At 45.5% G+C, this 25,111-nt stretch overlaps 1 protein-coding gene across 2 annotated transcripts in view; it reads right to left on the reverse strand.

The window, feature by feature from the left end:
• LOC129840966 (glycine receptor subunit alpha-3-like) overlaps positions 1-25,111 on the reverse strand; it is a 116,103-nt gene that overhangs the window by 37,319 nt on the left and 53,673 nt on the right. For both annotated transcript variants that reach the window (XM_055909038.1, XM_055909037.1), the window contains exons 3-6: positions 22,685-22,752; positions 11,556-11,779; positions 8,569-8,651; positions 1,032-1,169 (exon numbers count right to left, since the gene is read on the reverse strand). In XM_055909038.1, the coding sequence (XP_055765013.1) occupies positions 1,032-1,169; positions 8,569-8,651; positions 11,556-11,779; positions 22,685-22,752 (513 nt within the window). The remainder of the gene's footprint in view (positions 1-1,031; positions 1,170-8,568; positions 8,652-11,555; positions 11,780-22,684; positions 22,753-25,111) is intronic.

Raw genomic sequence — 25,111 nt, forward strand, 5'->3', positions numbered from 1 at the left:
CAGCCCAGTTCTGATCTTTTTCCCACTAATTGGTATTTTGACCAATCAGATCAGTTCTAAAAAAGATCTGACGTGAGAACATCTGATTTGATTGGTCAAAAGACCAATTAGTGGAAAAAATATCCGAATTGGGCTGCCTGTCTAAACACTGCCAAAGAAGCTGAACAAGGCCTCACTTAGGCCTAGGATGAATCTAGCACTGCAGTTAGCTGTGAAAGCCTCTGCAGCGATTGTGTTGTTATGAGAAGGAAGAAAAAGTTGGCTTTTTGAGTGAGAATCGTGTTTCATGACATTCCTCTCCAAATGGTAATAGTAAAAAATGATAATAAGGCCAAACGTATAATATTAGATTGTGGTGCCGTTAGCTGGAGACGTGGAGTTAGAGACCTGCAGGTATTTTTCTGTTATGTGAAAGAAGACCACGGTTGAATTCCCCAATTGGAACCGTGTTCTCTGACATTGCTGGTTGTAAGAAACGGCAATAGAGCTCTGCTGATGTCGAGAGTGTTGTGAGCCATACAGCATGTTCAGTCTGTGAATATTGAAACCATCTTGAATTGAGTTAAAAAGGCCTTACTGTCATTTAGATGAGCAATATGAATTTTCTCGTTCGCAAATGTAGATGTAAATTCATAAATGCAAATTCATGAACTGTTCATTCTTTCAACGATGTAGCCAAGCTAATCGCCACTAAGATGAACACGTCACCATCAACTCATTATCTTGTGTGTGCATTCTGTTTTCTTTGAATGAGTCACAGATTTCCAAAGCAGAAGCGTGAAGACGCTTGTCCCACCATTATTCTTAGCGTTGGTGTTGATGATGCCATACGAAAACATAATTCGATTTCACAATAAGAGGTCCCATCTTTCAACTCTAACTGTGTGGAACAGCCTGAGGAAGGCTCTGTGCATATCCACTAAACCTCATCACATAATTGTAGCCTCATTTGGGATGGAAGATTATTTTGAGTGTTTCTGCACAGTCCGACTGCAATGGACTCGACCTCAAACACTCCCGTTGTATCTTACCTGTGTTATAGTGCTTGGTGCAGTATCTCAGATCCGTCTCGTCCTTCATTATGAACTGTGGGAGGGTCAACCCATCAGCAACCTGGACTGGTCCATTCTCCTGCCACTCAAAGATCAGGTCGTTCATTGTGTAGCCAACTGGAAAAGAAGAGAGGCGGGACATGCAATCAGATAATACAGCCTAGGCCCGGGTTACTGTACAGTAAAAGCACTGTGTGTCAACAGCTGACGTAAAAAAGTCTTTATAAATACATATTCACTTGATGATTTATGCATCTCATATCTCCACCTAGACCAGATTTATGGGAGGATCAAAACATCATTGATACCCTTTGTGTTATATGCTGTATCATACATGAAATGTCAACGCTATAGATTACACTGCATCAAGGAGAAGTTGTTCATGTCAACAGATCAACCAGGAATCAATGGTGTTAATGTCGCACTGTCTTCTGTGCTAAAGGGATAAGCACTGACAGACTTCATGGGCCAATCCACTATTTAGTATGCCAATCCACAACAACCGTGGATTATAATGGTTTATCTATTCAAAAATGGGTAATTCAGGCAATGATTTCCCAGGATGACTGATGTCTTACAGATAACGGAGTGACTGACGTGAAAGGAGGAGGGATGGAAAGTATTCTAATGTAATCAGATGAACAAAACGGGCCTGATTCCAAAGCCATGTTGACTTTACGATGATATCTCAGGAAATGCCTGTAAAACTGGGACCTTGAAATGGGGGAAAAAGGGAATCCATTAGTTTATTCCTCTGAATAAGGTCCCAGTTAACTGAGTTCTCGTCATCCTAATGACCTCTTTCCATTTGAAACATTAACATCTCCTATGGGGTCCATCAGCCAGCTACAGGGAACGGGCATTCTAGCAGGTATGCACTGTTGTGCAAGACGAAAGAGCTATCCAGTCTCCAGTAGGAAAATATATATCTTTGAACGTAAGGACACTGAAAGATACCGACAAGAGTTAAATAATCAAGAGAAATGATATGAAATATCTGCAGCTGGATATAGAAGCACCTTGAATATATCTTGACCTTGCATGTAGGCTATTTATCTTTAACCCGAAGTATCCCATGATGCAGTTCACCAGCCCAGGGGACTAGGCAGTGCAGACATTTGGGTTAATATTGGGAGATGGAATGAGTCAAAGCAGCATCCGCAGTATGAGTCAATGTACTGTAGTCACAACATGACTCAGAACTTCCTCTGCTCCTACGTTCCTATTGGTTCGCACTAATGGCTGCTTTTCTAATGCCAGTTTACGTCTGACGGTGGTGGATGAGGTGAGTTTCCCCTTATGTGTGTTTCCCCTATGTTAAGCACTTGGAGCATCTGGAAAAGCACCATGCAAATCCAATAAATGATGATATTATTAGGATAAATACCGGCCATGCATACATTCTAAATGACACTTCAATATCCCAACAGACCGACCATCATAGCCATTCATTATAATTGATAAGATTTCATAAATGACATAAAATAACCCATGCCTATCTATTTCCCTCCATTCCAGACACCGGGCATCGACCCATCAACATCATTCCCTTTCCACTTTGAACTCACATTTCAATGGCTAAAGCCAGCCAGAAGGGCCTCACCAACTGTGGTACGTAAAATAATGAAATAACGCGAGGCCGTACAAATGAAGACAAATGATCTCCCCAAGCATTAAACAGTACAGCGCCATGGTAACTATCCCCCCGGGCCGCAACTGCACCGGAACGGACAGGGTGTGTAAAAATGTATAAAACAATTAATGATGGTTCTCCATGTGATCTGTGTCCATTTGGTACTTCTTTCCACATTTTAGAGAGGTGTAGGGGGGGGGGGGGGGGGGGGGGGGAGAGGGAGGACGGGGGGGAGACGGGAGAGTTAGAGGAGAACGAGGGAGGGGGGGGGGGGGGGGTCATTTAGCGTGGTCATTACTATTAATATAAATTAATCCACCCTCTGCCGCCCCTCTGAACATATTTAATTTGTAGGTAATGAAGGGAGACATAAAGGAGGGCTTCCCACTCGTTATCGGACATTGATTCACTTCCCACTAACTGCAGCGTCTTCCACTATGTCTCCCGCATCTGGCCATGTATGCTAACCCATGCCTATACCCAAGTCAAATTATACGCTTTCCTCAACACAGTACCTTGCTTATTAAAAATAGAGTCAAATCCAGAGTCAATTCAAGTTCAGACCAAGTTATAGGACATCATACAGAATGTTACAATACATTATTCATATTACATCATATGTGCTCCCTCTGTATTTCTTCAATATATTCCTCAAGTCATTGACTCTAATTCATGCTGATTGGAGTGTCTCTACATGATCGTCCGTGGGTTAACGTGCTTGGCCTATCTGATTGTTACGGGATTTTTGTGTTTAATGACTAAAATATGTATACATTTGACTTAGAATTGTAACTAAACAGAATACTACTATATTACTGTAAGAATGAATCTTATTATAATCATAAATGTTGAATGGTATGTGTTCCTTGTTAGAAAGAATGGGTTTATCTTCAGACAGGCTAGAATGATGTCTCTACCCAGGGAGGGGAAAGACCTTGGGTTGGTCGTAGATAGTTTAACAGGTGGCAGACAGTAATGAGAACTCGAACTGTATTGCCATTGTATCCAAGAGGAGGTTGGACATTAAAACCTATGACATCATCTTTATTATATAACCTGATGTAAAATGTATTATGATCAGTACTCTCGAGAATAAACGGTACTGATTGATTGATTTTAAGACTGGTTTCTGTCCATTTGGCTGATAATTATCTTACAAATTCTTATTTATGGGCAGAGTGTTTTAATTGAATTGGTTGATAAACATAGGAATGAAATTCCTTTAACACTGATCCAAGCCGTTCAGCGGCTGGCTGAGTAGAGCAGGCTTTAGTTTAGTGGGTCCAGCGTGTCCACTGCTGCTAGCTCTGTGGGAGTAAAGTGTTATCCTGTGACTGGCGTTACCACAGTCATGTTTTGACTAGAGAGAGCGAGAGAGCGAGGGGGGGGGGGGGAGTACTACAAACTCTCTGACACAGAGACAGAGATGTCCCGGCTAAAAGCCTCTGCAGCTGCGACACAGCAGCAATCGGCATTAATTATTTTGTGACACACTCGGGGCCTCTGTGCAAATGTAAGTATTTGCCAATTTGCTACATCTTTTAGTGGACAGCGGACACATCCAGTGCTGTGTCTCCTCAAGTCCACACATCTTTAACAAGGAAATGGAACACTTCCTTTACTCCATGTGGTAAAAGCTAATAGGGGTGTCACGCCCTGGCCTTAGTATTCTTTGTTTTCTTTATTATTTTAGTTAGGTCAGGGTGTGACATGGGTAATTTATGTGGGTTTTGTAGTGTCTAGGGTGGTTGTAAGGTTTAGGGGGTTTATTTAGAGTAGTTGGGTTTATGTTTAGTATAGTTGTCTAGCTGTGTCTATTGTTGAGTGTAGGTGTTTAGGAAAGTCTATGGTTGCCTGAATTGGGTCCCAATTAGAGACAGCTGGTTATTGTTGTCTCTGATTGGGAGCCATATTTAAGGTAACCATAGGCTTTAGCTGTTTGTGGGGAATTGTCTATGTCGATGTTCTATGTTGCATGTATGCACTAGTTCATTCTTAGCTTCACGTTCGTCTGTTTGTTATTTTGTTAAAGTGGTTTCGTTTTGTGTTTGTTCTCTTCTTAATAAAAGAAGATGTTCTTTTCACGCGCTGCGCCTTGGTCCTCACTCTCTCCTATAGATGATCGTGACAGAATTCCCCACCAATGCGGGATCAAGCAGCGCGAAAAGCGGCAACAAGAGCAAGGCATCAAGGATTCATGGACATGGGAGGAAATTCTGGACCGCGAAGAACCAGGAGAATATAACCGCCCCAAAGCTGAGCTGGAGGCAGCGAAAGCAGAGAGGTGGCGATATGAGGAGCTAGCTCGGAGGCAGGAAAAGGATCTGGGCTACACTACGTGGGAGGAGATCGACAGGTGGGCGATCAAGCCAGGGAGAGTGCCGGAGCCTGCCTGGGATTCTCTGGCGCAGTGTGAGGGGGGATACCGGCGTATGGAGGCAGCACGACGAAGCGGTAGGAAGCCTGTGAGAAAACCCAAAAATGTCTTGGGGGGGGGGGGGGGCTTAAAGGGAGAGTGGCGAAGTCAGGTAGGAAACCTGCGCCTACTCCCTGTACTTACCGTGGAGAGCGAGAGTACAGGCAGACACCGTGTTACGCAGTAGAGCGCACGGTGTCTCCTGTACGTGTGCATAGCCCGGTGCGGGTTATTCCACCTCCCTGCACTGGCAGGGCTAGATTGAGCATTGAGCCGGATGTCAGGAAGCCGGCCCTACATTTCTGGCCACCAGTGCGTCTCCTCGGGCCGGTTTACATGGCACCAGCCTTACGCATGGTTTCCCGGTTCGCCTACATAGCCTGGTGCGGGTTATTCCACCTCCCCGCACTGGTCGGGCAACTGGGAGCATTCAACCAGGTAAGGTTGGGCAGGCTCAATGCTCAAGGGAGCCAATACGCCTGCACGGTCCGGTATTTCCGGCGCCCCCTCCCCGCCCCAGTCCAGTTCCACCAGTGCCTACACCACGCACCAGGCTTCCAGTGTGTCTCCAGAGCCCTGTTCCTCCTCCACGCACTCGTCCTATGGTGCGTGTCTCCAGCCCGGTACCACCAATTCCGGCACCACGCACCAAGCCTCCTGTGCGTCTCCAGAGTCCTGTGCATCCTGTTGCTGCTCCCCGCATTAGCCCTGAGATGCGTGTCCCCAGCCCGGTACCACCAGTTCCGGCACCACGTACTAGGCCTAATGTGCGTCCCCAGGGTCCAGTATGCCCTGTTCCTTCTCCCCGCACTAGCCTGAAGGTGCGTGTCCTTAGCCCGGTGCCTCCAGTTCCGGCACCACGCACCAGGCCTACAGTGCGCCTATTCCGGCCAGAGCCATCCGTCTCCCCAGCGCAATCTGAGCCATCCGTCTCCCCAGCGCCATCTGAGCCATCCGTCTCCCCAGCGCCATCTGAGCCATCCGTCTCCCCAGCGCCATCTGAGCCATCCGTCTGCCCAGCGCCGTCTTAGCCATCCGTCTGTCCCGAGCCATTAGAGCCGCCCGTCTGTCCCGAGCCGTCAGAGCCGTTAGTCAGTCAGGAGCCGCTAGAGCCATTTGTCAGTCAGGATCTGCCAGAGCCGCCAACCAGACAGGATCTGCCAGAGCCGCCAACCAGACAGGATCTACCAGAGCCGCCAACCAGACAGGATCTGCCAGAGCCGCCAACCAGACAGGATCTGCCAGAGCCGCCAACCAGACAGGATCTGCCAGAGCCGCCAACCAGACAGGATCTGCCAGAGCCGCCAACCAGACAGGATCTGCCAGAGCCGCCAACCAGACAGGATCTGCCAGAGCCGCCAACCAGACAGGATCTGCCAGAGCCGCCAACCAGACAGGATCTGCCAGAGCCGCCAACCAGACAGGAGCAGCCAGATCCGTCAGCCAGCCATGAGCAGCCAGATCTGCCAGCCAGCCATGAGCAGCCAGATCCGTCAGCCAGCCATGAGCAGCCAGATCCGTCAGCCAGCCATGAGCAGCCAGATCCGTCAGCCAGCCATGAGCAGCCAGATCCGTCAGCCAGCCATGAGCAGCCAGATCCGTCAGCCAGCCATGAGCCGTCCAGCCAGGATCCGCCAGAGCCGTCCAGCCAAGATCCGCCAGAGCAGTCATCCAGCCAGGATCCGTCCCTCAGTCCGGAGCTGCCGTCCCTCAGTCCGGAGCTGCCCCTTATCCTGGTGCTGCCCCTTATCCTGGTGCTGCCCCTTATCCTGGTGCTGCCCCTTATCCTGGTGCTGTCCCTTATCCTGGTGCTGTCCCTTATCCTGGTGCTGTCCCTTATCCTGTTGCTGCCCCTTAGTCCGGTGCTGCCCCTTAGTCCGGTGCTGCCCCTTAATCCAGTGGGGTTAATGTGGAGGGTGGCCATTTGGAGGAGGCTACGTAAGCGGGTAGTGACTATGGTGGGGTGGGGACCACGACCAGGGCCGGAGCCGCCGCCGTGGACGGACGCCCACCCAGACCCTCCCCTAGACTATGTGCTGGTGCGCCCGGAGTTCGCACCTTAAGGGGGGGTTATGTCACGCCCTGGCCTTAGTATTCTTTGTTTTCTTTATTATTTTAGTTAGGTCAGGGTGTGACATGGGTAATTTATGTGGGTTTTGTAGTGTCTAGGGTGGTTGTAAGGTTTAGGGGGTTTATTTAGAGTAGTTGGGTTTATGTTTAGTATAGTTGTCTAGCTGTGTCTATGGTTGAGTGTAGGTGTTTAGGAAAGTCTATGGTTGCCTGAATTGGGTCCCAATTAGAGACAGCTGGTTATTGTTGTCTCTGATTGGGAGCCATATTTAAGGTAACCATAGGCTTTAGCTGTTTGTGGGGAATTGTCTATGTCGATGTTCTATGTTGCATGTATGCACTAGTTCATTCTTAGCTTCACGTTCGTCTGTTTGTTATTTTGTTAAAGTGGTTTCGTTTTGTGTTTGTTCTCTTCTTAATAAAAGAAGATGTTCTTTTCACGCGCTGCGCCTTGGACCTCACTCTCTCCTATAGAAGATCGTGACAAGGGGAGTGTGCTGTAGAGAGATTGGGAACACATAGCGATTGATGGCCCACAGGGATTGATTTCTGCTGTGTAGGAACCCCACTCACAAATTGAAGCGGCTCATCTTGATGGTTGAAGTGATTGGGACTTGAAACTCACTTAAATGGATTCAGGAATTGGACAAGTGCTACAGGTCAAAATATGGTTGAGATTATGTCGTAATACTACGCAAAATAAGTGTATTTGAATTTTAGTATCTATATACGCAGCTAGATATTGATGTTTTACTCAAGGACAATCTGAAGATTACCCCGTAAAATGTTACAATAATTATGCTCCTTATATGCACATATTCAGCTGGCATTTGATATGCTTATGCATGTCTTCCCTTATTAGAAGTGCAGACTTTTGCATATCTAAATATATGTTAATAACCCCCCACTAACAGCCTTCGTAACCTTTATAGCCTTCATAGCCAATAACTACTGGTCTACTGGCCCCAAATGAGTCCATTCCACATGGCCATAGAGACAGTCCAGGCAGGAAGAGAGCCTAGAGTATTAGGTCAGCGGTGTGTGTGTGTGTGTAAGCGAGAGTCTACATTCGTGCATCTGTGTGGTCACAAGAGGACATACCACCCACACTGGCATGACAAGGCATTATTATCCTACCCAGGTAAACCCATGCCCACGCTCTCTTCACCACAAATCTTATCAGATTATTTTACCAATGACCTCATTATTTTTGGAACTATAAAAAGCTCCCAACTGCCCGTCAGATGAAAAATTCAATCTGAACATCTTACGTAACAGGCTTTTGTCATTTTATTCCAAATATCCACGACGGATACTGCAGTCACAGGGCTATAATGGGTGGATAATATACTAAATACTGCAGTACTACTACAGTAATACTATAGTGCTGTACTCACAGCTCTCTAGCTGCATGATACACGTCTGTACGTCCATCGGGAAGTTCTTCAGATCCATCGGACAGGAAAGGGTTAATGTCAATCTGGAAAACAGACAATAGAAAATAAAAACATTTGAGTATACATCACAACTAGGTATCGTTTGACTTGAAAGGGGCTATACATTAGGCATTCATAACTACTTTGCATATTCATCACCATTATCACGTGCCTTATGAATGTGTTAAGTATGGGTTATGAATGTGTTAAGTATGGGTTATGAATGTGTTTTGAATTCCTTTATGTAGGTACCCATCACATTAGGTGGTAGCAGATTTTCTGCTAAAGCCAGACAAAATTGATTCACTGTTTAACGGATTTTCCCCCCAGAAAAGTAAGGTGAGCGAGCCAAAAAAATAAATAAAAAATCATTAGGAGGATAAGGAATAACAGTACTTTACCACATTGTCCTAGGCTATATGGACATGAAGAATACACAAAATATTCAATTTCAGACTGATTATCAGATTATTATTTTTATTAATACACATATTAACATTAATGAACATTATTCACATTGGATGTATAATAGAATGCAATATTCTATCATATTCAAAAATGATTGAAAAATAAATTATGTATGAATGTATTATCTGTGCATTAATCTGCTTAATTGTATAGACTAACAAATTCAATAATGATTAACAGTAAATAATTGTAATCAAATTAAAATGTTGATGCATAATAATGAGTTCATTACCTGAGTGCATCTCTATAGCTGAGGCGTTAACAAAATATTCTACAAATATGATTAGGCCTCTCAGGCTAGGCCATGTAGAAAGAGGGTCAATCAAGTTAGGTCTGCCAAATGAATGTAGCAGTAGATAAAATACATAAATCCAGCCATACAGTATAACCTTTCATCATCATCATCAAAAAATATATGTTGTTTATAACATGCACAATTAGAAGCATCAAGCTATACAGATCAAACGTGACTGAATTCGAGCCCAGTAACTTCTCACCGCATCCTCCTCCGATCGTCTGGCTGCCACGAATAGCCCCCACCTGCTGATCTGCACGAAGTGTGTGCGTGTCACTGGCGATGCGCTTTGCTCGACGTGCTAGCTGTTCTCGACGGCGCATCATCACTTCCGTCTACTACTACTGGTAGTACCGGTATCATTTAAGTTATGAATCGCAAATCACCATACAGCTGACACACTTCGATTTCAACAATCATTTTGACTTCAATTTGATTGTCCAAAATACTATCGGCTTGCACTGCGTCTTTGCTGATGAATGCCCTGATCTCTGATGCAATAACCATGGATTTAACCGACTGTTTGTTTATAATCAGGGACGTCCCACGTTTAACCTGGACACATAAATAGTAGGAATTTGCGCTGGCTTCAGCCATGACAGCATGAGAGAGAAATGAAACATCTGCACGTGGCCTGCAGGTGCCAGCTTGTGTGTTTCACTGTCCAATCTGAGGCTCGAACATGATCTGAGCACGTGATCTGAGGTGGTTTGGTCTCTTGGGAAAGCCTCAAGGGAGAGCGGACAGTGAGCGCATTATAAACAGAGAGCCGCATATATTGGCCAGAAAATAACACATCTGATTAGTAGTATTTTTATTCAATTGGGGTGTGGAGAAAAGTGAGGCGGGGCATCCATTAAACAGTAATTCATCTTTGTCTTACACTCTTAGGAAGGTAATATCTAAAAGGGTTCTTTGGCTGTCCCCATAGAAGAACCCTTCGAAGAACCCTTTTTGGTTCCAGGTAGAACCCTTTCGAGTTACATGTAGAACCCTTTACACAGAGGGTTCAACATGGAACCCATAATAGTTCTACCTGGAACCAAAAAGGCTTTCCTATGGGGACAGCAGAAGAACTGCTTTGGAGCCCTAAGAGTGTACATTCACATGTATCATGCCTGGACAAATCGTGTCAAGTGTCAAGTGAACTTGGCTCAGTGTTGAACCAGTAGTGCTGTAAATCGCTGGTGAGGAGAGAGAGAAAGAGAGGAGAGAGAGAGGAAAAAGAAAGTGTGAAAGAGGAGAGAAAGAGAGAAGCAGAGAGATGAGAAGGATGTAGAGAGAGAGACATCCAGTTGGAGGAGAGGGAATGAAAGAATGAGAAAAAGGATAGAGACAAAACAAAGAAGGCTGACGGTTTTAATTACGTCCTCCACCCCGGAGGCGCCAGGCTGCGGACTGACTCCATGGCCGATGGGATTCCTCCGCTCCGTCGTGTCATATCCTCTCAGCCTTCCATCACAGCTTTCTACGGCCCCGCCACTACACAACTCCATAACTCAACCCGACTGATGCCGTCGACTCAAGGCTTTCAACAATTCACCGCTCCACCTTGAGATTTACACAACATTGTGACACCCCCCATTTTGGCTTTATGTTTAATGCCAGAAGATGAGAAGTGTTCCAGCTTGACTGACGGTGTGGCAGAGCATTTTTGTCAGTACACTCTTTGAAAAAAGGGTTCCAAAAGAGTTCTTCAGCTGTCCTCATAGGAGAACCCTTTTTAATTCCAGGTTTCAGGTAGCACTCTTTTGGGTTCCATCTACCTGGAACCAACAGGGTTTTACCTGGAACCACCAAAAATTGTTCAAAGGGTTGTCCTATGGGACAGCCGACGAACCCTTTTAGATTCTAGATAGCACCTTTTTTTCTAAAAGTGTCGTGGATTGAATGTTACGAGTTTGGATAAGACTCGGTGTGAGTTACGGGCCATTCGACGGGCCTATAGTCTGATTATGTGATTGATGTATCAACGTAAGATGGTCATTTGATGATGCTTAGGCCCACACCTCTTGAGGGTTTTTCACACTACTGAGCCGAACTGAGCTGAGCCAAACCAAGCTGTACTGAACTAGCCTGGTAATGAATCCACCAGGGTTGATGGAATTATCCGAGCCCAGTTTGGTTAAGTTAGGTATTATGATGCGAAAAGGGTGTTCGTGGGATCCATAATGTACACACTCACCGTATAGAATAGAGGACGTTGCCGTTCTTGAATATTCTTAACAGCTTGTTGTCTGTGGTGACTTCGTGGAAATGGGCTCCTTTTTCGTTGGCGAAGAACAAGTCAGGTTTCCAGATAGAGTCCAACATAGAGGGGTCCAGGTCCAGAGAACCGTCAGGGTACTCTGTGTACGCTAACCTGGGGTCGTTCCACTTTTGACGGAGGAAGATGTTCACTCTGTAGTCCTAGTGGATGGAGGGGAGGGGAGAGGGGAGAGGGAGCGAGAGGAGTAGGGAATTAGTTACAGGTTGTCATTTGCAGTTGACTGCAGGGTTTTAACATGGTACACTGAGCTACAGTACTGTGTCCTGCCCCTCTGCATTCATCACATTCCCCCAGAGGTCTGAGTTTAGGGTCCTCTGACGCTGATGCTCATGGAGCAGACACAAATGAACCAGGCAGAGGGGCACCTACAGGGGCGCGAAGTCCGCATATGGTGGTGACACTTTGGGGACCCGAAGTCAGTACTGTATCCCCCCCCCCCTCTAAGGTCCTGGTGGTCCCTGCTGATGTTCAGAGAGCTGACATCAATGAACCAAGGCAGAGAGGACCATGACGTCCCCATATGGTGGGGACCCGGGGCGCAGATGCGTCGGATGCCTCTGGTGCTCCCGGGATCAACTCCCCTATTCTTTCAGTTCCTTTCCCTGTTCTCTGTGCTGCCGTCACTGTCACTTAGCCACACGCCACCGTGGCTTTCTAATAAAGCTGATGCTTTATAGGGATTTGCTTATTAATAATGTCCCTTACATACCTACGTCCGATCCCCATAGTCCATGCCGCAGTGTACGGCCCATGCCCTGTCCAGTTAAATTCATGTATAGTACTGCACAGATTTTATGTTCCATAGGGGAAAAAGCCCTGCCCTAAAGGCACTTCAGGTATCATTTTAATGAATGCTCCAACAATAAACATCTGTTTCAGCCTTTGTTTACTTTCAACTAGGTGATATATTTAAAAAAAATCATACTTCATTTTAGGGGGTACATCAGTCTAAATTGTCTTTTTCCTTACCAGTGTTGCTGAGCAAATACCAAGCTGTAATTACATATCTCGTCTACCTCAGCCGGGTGAAAACGCAAGACATTTTTTATTTGCTTTTATTAGATTTTTCATTAACATTTAGAGTAGATGTTACATAAAGTGCAGTGGAGAGAAAAGGACTGGCACATCCCATCTGAAGGCATCTGCTGTTCGGAGACAACGTCAATACAGCAGCTCTCCTGCTATCAAACATATGGTGTGGTATTACCATTAGCACTCTTCACTTAAAAGGGAATGACAATATCTATCCACTTGAGCTCGTTCAGAGCCGAAAAGACAGACAGACCACTGAGAAGAACAGCTGGGGAAATTGGGATAGGTTTGATTAGGCATGACGGTGTTTGTTTTGTTCATGGTCCAGGGCCTGTGTAGTTGTTCGTTTTCATAATGGTTAATGTTAGGCCTCGGCTAGGGAGAGATGATCCCAAATCGGTTGCTAATGGTAGTTCCACAATGTGTATTCGTTCAGCAGCTGATCATGAACAATGACACTGAGCCTGCTCTCTCCCACTCTCTGACACAGACTGAACAGGGTAACACACCTCACATTTAAGAGTACATTTTTCATTGAACTGACACCGGTGCTCGCGAAAAGCTGTGCGATTTCGTGGCTTATTCAAACATCCCTTTTTCTCTACTATGTGATGGCGGACAGGGCCTCCAACCCATCTGGGAAATATCTAGCAGCGGTGATCATCCCACATTCTTCTGCAATACTCAGTCCATCTCTAGTCCTTCTTATAGAAACACACTAACATACTGTAGTCTATACAGGCCCCTTGAGGTCCTATTGTAAACATACTGTAGTCTATATGGGCCCCTTGAGGTTCTATGGTTAACATACTGTAGTCTATACAGGCCCCTTGAGGTTCTATGGTAAACATACTGTAGTCTCTACAGGCCCCTTGAGGTCCTATGGTAAACATACTGTAGTCTCTACAGGCCCCTTGAGGTCCTATTGTAAACATACTGTAGTCTATATGGGCCCCTTGAGGTACTATTGTAAACATACTGTAGTCTATATGGGCTCCTTGAGGTCCTATGGTAAACATACTGTAGTCTATATGGGCCCCTTGAGGTCCTATGGTAAACATACTGTAGTCTATACAGGCCCCTTGAGGTCCTATGGTACACATACTGTAGTCTATACAGGCCCCTTGAGGTCCTATGGTAAACATACTGTAGTCTATACAGGCCCCTTGAGGTCCTATGGTACACATACTGTAGTCTATACAGGCACCTTGAGGTCCTATGGTAAACATACTGTAGTCTATATGGGCCCCTTGAGGTCCTATGGTACACATACTGTAGTCTATATGGGCCCCTTGAGGTCCTATGGTAAACATACTGTAGTCTCTACAGGCCCCTTGAGGTCCTATGGTACACATACTGTAGTCTATTTGGGCCCCTAGATGGCCTATGGTCAACATACTGTAGTCTATATGGGCCCCTTGAGGTCCTATGGTAAACATACTGTAGTCTATATGGGCCCCTTGAGGTCCTATGGTAAACATACTGTAGTCTATATGGGCCCCTTGAGGTACTATTGTAAACATACTGTAGTCTATACAGGCCCCTTGAGGTCCTATGGTAAACATTCTGTAGTCTATATGGGCCCCTTGAGGTACTATGGTAAACATACTGTAGTCTATACAGGCTCCTTGAGGTCCTATTGTAAACATACTGTAGTCTATACAGGCCCCTTGAGGTCCTATGGTACACATACTGTAGTCTATATGGGCCCCTTGAGGTACTATTGTAAACATACTGTAGTCTATACAGGCTCCTTGAGGTCCTATGGTAAACATTCTGTAGTCTATATGGGCCCCTTGAGGTACTATTGTAAACATACTGTAGTCTATATGGGCCCCTTGAGGTACTATTGTAAACATACTGTAGTCTATATGGGCCCCTTGAGGTCCTATTGTAATCATACTGTAGTCTATATGGGCCCCTTGAGGTCCTATGGTACACATACTGTAGTCTATACAGGCCCCTTGAGGTCCTATGGTAAACATACTGTAGTCTATATGGGCCCCTTGAGGTCCTATGGTACACATACTGTAGTCTATACAGGCCCCTTGAGGTCCTATTGTAAACATACTGTAGTCTATACAGGCCCCTTGAGGTCCTATGGTAAACATACTGTAGTCTATATGGGCTCCTTGAGGTCCTATGGTAAACATACTGTAGTCTATATGGGCCCCTTGAGGTCCTATGGTACACATACTGTAGTCTATATGGGCTCCTTGAGGTCCTATGGTAAACATACTGTAGTCTATATGGGCCCCTTGAGGTACTATTGTAAACATACTGTAGTCTATATGGGCCCCTTGAGGTCCTATGGTAAACATACTGTTGTCTATACAGGCCCCTTGAGGTCCTATTGTATACTTGTCTGACATGACACTGACACAGTCTCCACTTTTGTTTAAAATGTTCTTCCAGAAATCCCACGTGACTCTATTCTACCACGTGACTCTAGTCTACCACGTGACTCTATTCTACCATGTGACTCTAGTCTACCACGTGACTCTAGTCTACCCCATGACTCTAGTCTACCACGTGACTCTAGTCTATCCCATGACTCTAGTATACCACGTGACTCTAGTCTACCCCATGACTCTAGTCTACCCCGTGACTCTAGTCTACCACGTGACTCTAGTCTACCACGTGACTCTAGTCTACCACGTGACTCTAGTCTACCACGTGACTCTAGTCTACCACGTGACTCTATTCTACCACGTGACTCTATTCTACCACGTGACTCTATTCTACCACGTGACTCTATTCTACCACATGACTCTATTCTACCACGTGACTCTAGTCTACCCCATGACTCTAGTCTACCCCGTGACTCTAGTCTACCCCGTGACTCTAGTCTACCACGTGACTCTAGTCTACCCCATGACTCTAGTCTAACACGTGATCTAGTCTACCCCTTGACTCTAGTATACCACGTGACTCTAGTCTACCCCGTGACTCTAGTCTACCCCGTGACTCTAGTCTACCACGTGACTCTAGTCTACCACGTGACTCTAGTCTACCACGTGACTCTATTCTACCACGTGACTCTATTCTACCACGTGACTCTATTCTACCACGTGACTCTATTCTACCACGTGACTCTATTCTACCACGTGACTCTATTCTACTACGTGACTCTAGTCTACCACGTGACTCTAGTCTACCACGTGACTCTAGTCTACCATGTGACTCTAGTCTACCACGTGACTCTGACTCTAGATTACCACGTGACTCTAGTCTACCCCATGACTCTAGTCTACCCCGTGACTCTAGTCTACCCCATGACTCTAGTCTACCCCGTGACTCTAGTCTACCCCGTGACTCTAGTCTACCGCGTGACTCTAGTCTACCGCGTGACTCTAGTCTACCACGTGACTCTATTCTACCACGTGACTCTAGTCTACCACGTGACTCTAGTCTACCACGTGACTCTATTCTACCATGTGTCTCTAGTCTACCACGTGACTCTGACTCTAGATTACCATGTGACTCTAGTCTACCTTGTGACTGTGACTTTAGTCTACCACGTGACTCTAGTCTACCACGTAACTCTAGTCTACCATGTGACTGTGACTCTAGTCTACGACGTGTCTGTGACTCTAGTCTACTACATGACTCTAGTCTACCACGTGACTCTGTGACTCTAGTCTACCACTTGACTCTAGTCTACCACGACTCTAGTCTACCATATGACTCTGACTCTAGTTTACCACGTGACTCTAGTCTACCACGTGACTCTGAGACTCTAGTCTACCGCGTGACTCTGACTCTAGTCTACCACGTGACTGTGACTCTAGTCTACCACGTGACTCTAGTCTACCAAGTGACTCTAGTCTACCACATGACTCTTTGATTCTAGTCTTCCACACGACTCTAGTCTACCATATGACTCTGTGACTCTAGTCTACCACGTGACTCTGTGAATCTAGTCTACCACGTGACTCTATGACTCTAGTCTACCACGTGACTCTAGTTTACCATGTGACCATGTCACTCTAGTCTACCATGTGACCATGTACCATACCACTGTCGCCGCTTCAATAAACAAGGGAAAAACTAGAAGGAAAAAACAGTCAACCACTCTAGATAATTAGTCATCCTCCTGTCAAGAATGTTGCTTCCATAATCCACAGCCCTAAATGTTACTCACAGGTCAGGCGGATCTCTGAGGACACACAGACTTAGATCTCAACATGGTACCCAATACCCCCTCAACCACAACTCCCTACATACCTCTGCTATCGTTGTGAGTGCCTTTCCATGTATGTGTCACAGTGAGGAACACGACTCATGGCTGTGGGCACAGCAGCACATACGTGTTTAGTTGAGCACGGGTAATCTGTGGTCTAAGCAGGAAGAACCACCGGACACAGTGGAACCACCAGACACAGTGGAACTCTCTCCTGGGAAGCCTCCTATGTCACTGCATCACTGACTTTGATGACTGACTGGAAGGCACAGCACTCACAGATTGAACTGCTGACCTGAACTAACAACACTTAACTTAAGGAAAGAAGTCAAAGAGCAAATCAATTCAAACTAGGGCCAGGAGTTTTTCCATGTCAGGTCATACGGTCAGGGAAAACGTGTGCCCTATCATAACAAACAAGCCAACCATACTTTCATGGTTGTAAGCTAGGGCACATGTTGCTAGAAATGGTCGATTCCAGAACTCAATTGATGATGCAAACCTCGACTTATGTTGCATGACATCATATATACTGAGTGTACAAAACATTCGGAATGGCTTCCTATAATTGAGTTTCACTCCCTTTTGCCCTCAGAACAGCCTCAATACGTCGGGGCATTGACTCTACAAGGTGTAGAAAGCGTTCCATAGGGATGCTGGCCCATGTTGACTCTAATGCTTCCCACAGTTATGTCAAGTTGGCTGTATGTCTTTTGGGTGGTGGCCCATTCTTCACACACATGTAAACTGTTGAGAGTGAAAAACCCAGCAGCATTGCAGTTCTTGACACACTCAAACCGATACGCCTGGCACCTACTACCATACCCCGTTCAAAGGCAATTAAATCTTTTGTCTTGCCCATTCACCCTCTGAATGGCACACATACACAATCCATGTCTCAAGGCAAAAGAAAATCATTCTTTAACCCTTCTCCTCCCCTTCATCTATACTGATTGGTGGATTTAACAAGTGACATCAATAAGGGATCATAGCTTTTACCTGGGTTCACCTGGTCAGTCTACGTCATGGAAACAGTAGGTGTCCTTAATGTTTGTACACTCAGTGTGTGTTGTGTCCACGTGGTAGCTGCATGGTAAATGTTCTTAATAACCTCTAATAGGTTGGAGGGGGCTCTACTTTGTCCTTGACTACTATAGTCCATAGAAATACATTGAGTAACACATTCAGAAACGGCAAAACAGAAAGTCAAAAAATACATAATAAGGAATAAGGTTTCAAAGTGTTTGTCCTCCAGTATATCTAGAAGATAAGACAGCTCAGGAAATATTGATGTTTTTTTGGACTGTGACAGAGTCTGGGGCTGGGCTCACTGGGCTCAGTGAGGCAGAGTAAACGTAGGTTTTATTCCATAATTGACCAACAGAAATGCTTACAAATAACAAACTTAAACTTAAACTGAGTCTTTCAGCACCAACCTGTCTGCTGCTGTCTCCCCCCCCCCCCCCCTAAATGGGAGCAGCAGCCTAATCAACTGTTGGGGCTGATTGTCCAGCCAGTCACACACTTGATTGACTTATTACCCTCAGCTGGGCTCCATTAGCCTCCCAACAGGAAAGGCGCCGGAAAGGCGCGGCAAGAGGGCTTGTCAACCACCAGTGCCACATGGACACATATTTAACTGTTTTTGTTGTCACAAAACTCCTTCCATACTTCCATGAATTTTTGAAAACCGTTACCAGCTTACCTGTAGACGAGTCCCAAAATATCATCTTTCCATAGAGAGTTTTGTAGCCCAAACGGTTCGGATGCTACAGATGTTTTCGTGAGAAGACCGAGATTCTCATGATGAGATTCCCATGATGTCTCATGGTCTGACAAACACCGCTGTAGCTTAGCCACCTTCCACCGCAGATGCAGAAGGCCGACAAGCGGATGCGGAGGATTGAGACGCAGTCCATGCTACAAACTGATTTCTCTAGCTTGAACTGATGGCTTTTGATGGGGATTTTCTGAATTATGTTACCTAGATTGATGCAGTGGTCCAACATTAACACAGCCACCATCTTTAATGACCAGGTGGCGAATCGCATCTCTGCATGTCTGGCAGACATATCAGTGTGGATGACGGATCACCACCTCAAGCTGAACCTCGGCAAGACGGAGCTGCTCTTCCTCCCGGGGAAGGACTGCCCGTTCCATGATCTCGCCATCACGGTTGACAACTCCATTGTGTCCTCCTCCCAGAGCGCTAAGAACCTTGGCGTGATCCTGGACAACACCCTGTCGTTCTCAACTAACATCAAGGCGGTGGCCCGTTCCTGTAGGTTCATGCTCTACAACATCCGCAGAGTACGACCCTGCCTCACACAGGAAGCGGCGCAGGTCCTAATCCAGGCACTTGTCATCTCCCGTCTGGATTACTGCAACTCGCTGTTGGCTGGGCTCCCTGCCTGTGCCATCAAACCCCTACAACTCATCCAGAACGCCGCAGCCCGTCTGGTGTTCAACCTTCCCAAGTTCTCTCACGTCACCCCGCTCCTCCGCTCTCTCCACTGGCTTCCAGTTGAAGCTCGCATCCGCTACAAGACCATGGTGCTTGCCTACGGAGCTGTGAGGGGAACGGCACCTCAGTACCTTCAGGCTCTGATCAGGCCCTACACCCAAACAAGGGCACTGCGTTCATCCACCTCTGGCCTGCTCGCCTCCATACCACTGAGGAAGTACAGTTCCCGCTCAGCCCAGTCAAAACTGTTCGCTGCTCTGGCACCCCAATGGTGGAACAAACTCCCTCACGACGCCAGGACAGCGGAGTCAATCACCACCTTCCGGAGACACCTGAAACCCCACCTCTTCAAGGAATACCTAGGATAAAGCAATCCTTCTGCCCCCCCCCCCCCCTTAAAAGATTTAGATGCACTATTGTAAAGTGGCTGTTCCACTGGATGTCATTAGGTGAATGCACCAATTTGTAAGTCGCTCTGGATAAGAGCGTCTGCTAAATGACTTAAATGTAAATGTAAATGTAAATGTAATGTGGTCACTATAGCTTGGTACTATAGGATTGACCACTGAGGTTTATTCTCAGATCTGATCTGTCAAACCAACCCTCGTTGGTTGAGATGAGAGGGGGAGGATGGACACACACACACACACACACACACACACACACACACACACACACACACACACACACACACACACACACACACACACACACACACACACACACACACACACACACACACACACACACACACACACACACACACACACACACACACACACACACACACACCATAGTAAATAAGAAGTGGCAGTGTGTAGCCTCCCCCGTTGTACTCTATGACACAATGTTTCCATCCATCACTGACAGCAGTTCAATCCCCATGTCAAAGCAGCACTGTGCTATCAGAAGTCATGTCACAGTCAAAAAGGCTTGTCATCTGGTCTGCTGCTTGCTGGGAAGGAATCAGAGCCACACAGGGTCAGAGTCCTTTTCTAATCTAATCATATCAGACCCAGAAAGGAATACATCACATCTTTGTATGTCTCCCTTGTAAGTCTCTAACAGAATTCTCCAATCCACTCTGTCCCTGTAGCTCAAACAGACTTAACCCACCCACTCTCGGTCTGTCTCTGAATGAAACCTTTTGTGATGGGCCATGAGCAACGCCTTGCGGGTCAGGCCTTAGTGCTCTTCAGTAATGTGCCTCTGTATATTTCTCTCTCTCCCCCCCTGGAAAATGTTACATCATCTCCCTGTGTGTGTGGAGGAGGACAGATGGTGATGGTGGGAGTAGGACTGCTGCTTCCCCTGAGGGTCTCTAATCCAGCAGTGACATACGGAGGAGAATGATCCCCCTCTCCTGTCTTTTACTCTCTCCACTTTTTTCCCCTTTCTCTCCAGCATGGCTCCTCTGTCCTTCACTGCACATCCCCTCTCCCCCCCCAGCCACACTGGACTGTGAAATCCCTACATTTTCTCACTCTTTCCATCTCTTGCAGTTCCATGCCATCCCTCTTTAAATATATTGGAGGCCTCAACATCGTCCTCTTTCACCATCAGACTTATCACATCACTCCATCAATCCCAAATTATGCCTAATGCTAAGAAATGGAAGGATTTGTGTTCACTTCTGTTTTCTCACTTAGCTTCAGATGACTTCATCATCATGTGGCACCTTTGTACATCCATGAAGGGGTACTCATACAAACACCACATTATAAAAACTAAATCACTCATACGCATGTCACTTTTCATTATAGACTTGCAAAACAGAGTCAAAGCCAGTGAGACAAATCTAATCCTTTATGGGTCGTAGTAAAAACATTTCCATCGACATCGACTCATAAGAAACTACCCAAAGCCCAAGAACCACTTCAAGCCAATTTGTCTTTTAAATCATCCCCTCATCTTTACGTCTAGCTTCACTGACGCATTTCCATTTGCGTGTATTGATTATTTCATCTAGAGGGAAAGATAGAGAGATCTCTACCTCTACAAACACCACTGGGTCTGTGGTTCCTAAGGCAGCTCTGTAATTGCTGAATGATTTGTGAGGTGCCTGCTGTTTGGGTATCTATAAAGCAGGAAGCCTCGCAGTGGTGTGTGTGTGTCCTGCTTGTCTTATCACTGGTAATGACTTGAAAGTCTGTGTGCCAGCTCCCTGAGCCTATGACTTATTCAGATCGGGACGGGGAGGCAGGCGACAGGGCTTTGTGTGTGTGTGTGTGCGTGTGTGTGTGTGTGTGTGTGTGAGAGTTAAGTGAGTTGAAAGAGTGAAAGAGTGACAAGTGGACGCGTCACTGTGTGTGTGTGTGTGTGTGTGTGTGTGTGTGTGTGTGTGTGTGTGTGTGTGTGTGTGTGTGTGTGTGTGTGTGTGTGTGTGTGTGTGTGTGTGTGAGAGAGTTAAGTGAGTTGAGTGAGTGAGTGAGTGAAAGAGTGACAAGTGGACGCGTCACTGCAAAGTTAGCGCTGGCAGACTGACACAGATGTCCCCTCTTCACATCCGCTGTGTGTGGTGTGTGTGTGTTTGCGCGCATGTGTGTGATGCGTATGTGAGAGTGTGTGCATGCGTGCCTATGCCATTGTGTCTGTGCCATTCAGTAGTCATTCAAAGCCTTGCTCCAGGGGATCCATTGTCTAGTCCTTTAACTCCATTCCCCATCCAAACCCATCAACTTCATCTCTGATCCACGTCACAGACGCACGTTAAAATAAAACCTTAATCTTTAAGAAACAACCTTTCCATCAGGCACGTTCATGATCTTATTCAAATAGTAAACACCCTCTTATAAAATGATATCTTATTCAGGGGATGTTTATTGTTTCAGTAAAGTACCCTCACTAATAGCTTAATGGTGCTTGTTTAATTCATCCGTTCAGTGGGAGAGGAAGGGAAGGGAAATGGATTCTTACGTAAGAGATTCTCCCCCAGGAGAGATTGGAGAAGAGGTCTGAGAGATGCTTGGCCCGGGAAACACGCTGTGTTATGATGTTTCCTTGTCCACATTATCAGTGTGTGTGTGTGCCCGGATGCGTGTGTGTGTGAGAGAGTGAGTGAGTGTGTGTGTGTTTGTGTGTGAGACAAAGTGAGAGTGTGTGTACTCCGTCTTGTAGCCTGCTCACTGACACTACCCTGGGAGACACATGCAGGCCCTAATCCTGGGCCTGGGCTGGTAACACGCTGGCGCGCTACACACACACTACCCCATGTTACACACACACTACCCCCACCCTGTCACGTTGTTTGTCGTTGTTTGGCAATGCTACCCATTGGATTTCATTGACTTTCAAATATATGTGTTTGACATTGACTGGAATGAAGGCAGTAAATGTATTTATATGAATATATGAATATATACGTACCATTGTAGTCTCAGCTATGGAGCCAAAGCTGTTGATGAAAATGTTGCATGATACGTTCACAGGAGGACCTAGACAGAGGAAAATAGCATTAGGAAATATGATATAGCTTCAAAGTAGGTTAAGACAGGTAGGCATAGAAATACATATACAGGGATTACTCAATGTCTTTGAGAAACATAGATCTTCACTTAAACCCCTCCATGAATATTTAAAACTGTGGTTCCATCAATCCATGCCATGATGGCCTTATACATGATGTAATAGCATAGATCCTGCATAGCCTTGTAGCCCTGGAGGCATTCATATATCTTAATCTACTTCCCATTCTTGATAAATGATCCGTTTATTCCCTCAAAACAAAATACATGCCAACCTACAGATGTGGGATCTCAATTTGATCAGCTGTTGCAGGAACATTTTCCCACAATGCAGGAAATGAAAACTTGTAGTTCTTCAAATGTGTTATGTCCCTGCCAAGAAGTTTCCTTTCGTTTGAAAGTTTGTATCTTAAGTCCTTTGTTGTTGTAATTAATTCTTTACAGTCATGTTTTTTTCATCATATTTTAAATAACTTTCTCCTGTGTCACTTTACTTGGACTAAGAAAAGTCATCAGTCAAAAAGAGGGTGTCCTGCTCCTGCATTTATCCCACTCATCAGCAACAGAGCATTGTGGTAGGTGCATGTCCGACATCAATTTGTGCGCAATTACAATGATAATTCAATATAACATTTCAGAAAATGTTATATAACAAACTATGGTGTAATGGAATGTTTTTCCTTGTGTTGTAGGTTTTGACACTCTTATGTAGGTGTCCTAACCAGACATAAAATGCAATACATGTCACAACAGGTCTAAATATACAGCATGTGTCATGACAAGTTATGTCAGCTGTTATGACATATTATGATATGGTTATGACCACGTGACAACATGTTATGACACTGGGTGTCAAATAAAGTGTTACCAAAATGTCAGGCTTGATTTTCCCTTAAGAAAAATATATCAACCATTACAAATATCCATGAATTATAATCCACATAATAATTCACATTTCCTGTTGCTGCAGGATTATTTCCCTGCTGTAGCAAACTGGCTCAAATTAAGATCCTACGTCTGTGTCATTGACATCTGACAACATAATGTGCTTTTACGACATTAGCAGTCACATTTTTCCATTCAAGTTGACTGGCATGTCTTAAGGACAAATTCTCAAGTCCTTTCACTGTTGCATTACTGTACGTGACTAGCAATAGAAACTGTGACCATGCTTTCTATACTACAATAGAAACAGCAATACACTGGGAGCAGCATGTACAGTGATGTCAGTAAGTGGTTAGTGCATGTAAAATAATACATGACAGGTATGTTTTTTCCTAGGAGTCTAGTTGTCAAGCAGAGCCGGGCGATCCGTATTCCCGTGGCTTTCTGCGTTCTGTGACTCTGTCATCGACAATGATGATAAAAGAAGAGATAAGGGAGTGTGGGTTTTTCACTTTGCTGTGTGTGTGTGTGTGTGTGTGTGTGTGTGTGTGTGTGTGTGTGTGTGTGTGTGTGTGTGTGTGTGTGTGTGTGTGTGTGTGTGTGTTTCTTTCTGCCGGTCCAACTGAACGCTCCACTCCATCCCATTTCCCCTTCCTGCTCAAATGTGTGGATGGATGTGGCCACGTGACAACCACAGCTGATAGATCACATACCCTGTGGATGGTCCTATTTTTCAGCTGAATCCCACTTTGATTAGCTAACAAACCCTTCTCTAGACCATGGCCTTATCACAAACATCCTGTCATGAACACTTCCTTTACTCATTGTATTGAACATGGCCTACATGATGTCAATCAGGACAGCTCAGAACAGAGTGTGATGGCAAGCTTTCGTGGACGGCCTTCTACTCCTACTTCTATTTGGGTAGTCACGGCAACTCCAACAATTCCTCTGTTTGCCAAGATAAAAAGTGACAAATAGAAACAGAACGTGTCTTTTACTTCCAGACAGACCATTCTGTTAACTCCCATTCCGATGCCAGGCCTCTGCCATGAGGGACAGGGCCAGGGCTGGAGACAATCGGTCCCTGGGCCTGGTCTAGCAGTATGGTAAACACTAGAACCGATGGGACCTCTTGGCTAAACGGGAGAGTAAACACAGTCTGTTCTGACTCCATTTTAAGAATTGTTCACTTCGGCCTCAGTCAGCAGCTAACAGCCACCTGACGTTATGATGTTGGATGTTACTTCTGATACGGTACATAATGAAAGGATTTTGGGGGTGATATGGGAACTTTATTCTGGAAAGTATTATTGTGGATATTTATGTAAATACATCACATCAGTTAATGAACCGAGGATGAACTGACTTGCTCATTGGGTAAAGAGGAAAGTTACATTTAATGTTTGGCCTGTATTTAACTTTTAACTGCCAGTTCTACTTT

The sequence above is a fragment of the Salvelinus fontinalis genome, chromosome 42, assembly GCF_029448725.1.
Source record: "Salvelinus fontinalis isolate EN_2023a chromosome 42, ASM2944872v1, whole genome shotgun sequence".
NCBI lineage: Eukaryota > Metazoa > Chordata > Actinopteri > Salmoniformes > Salmonidae > Salvelinus > Salvelinus fontinalis.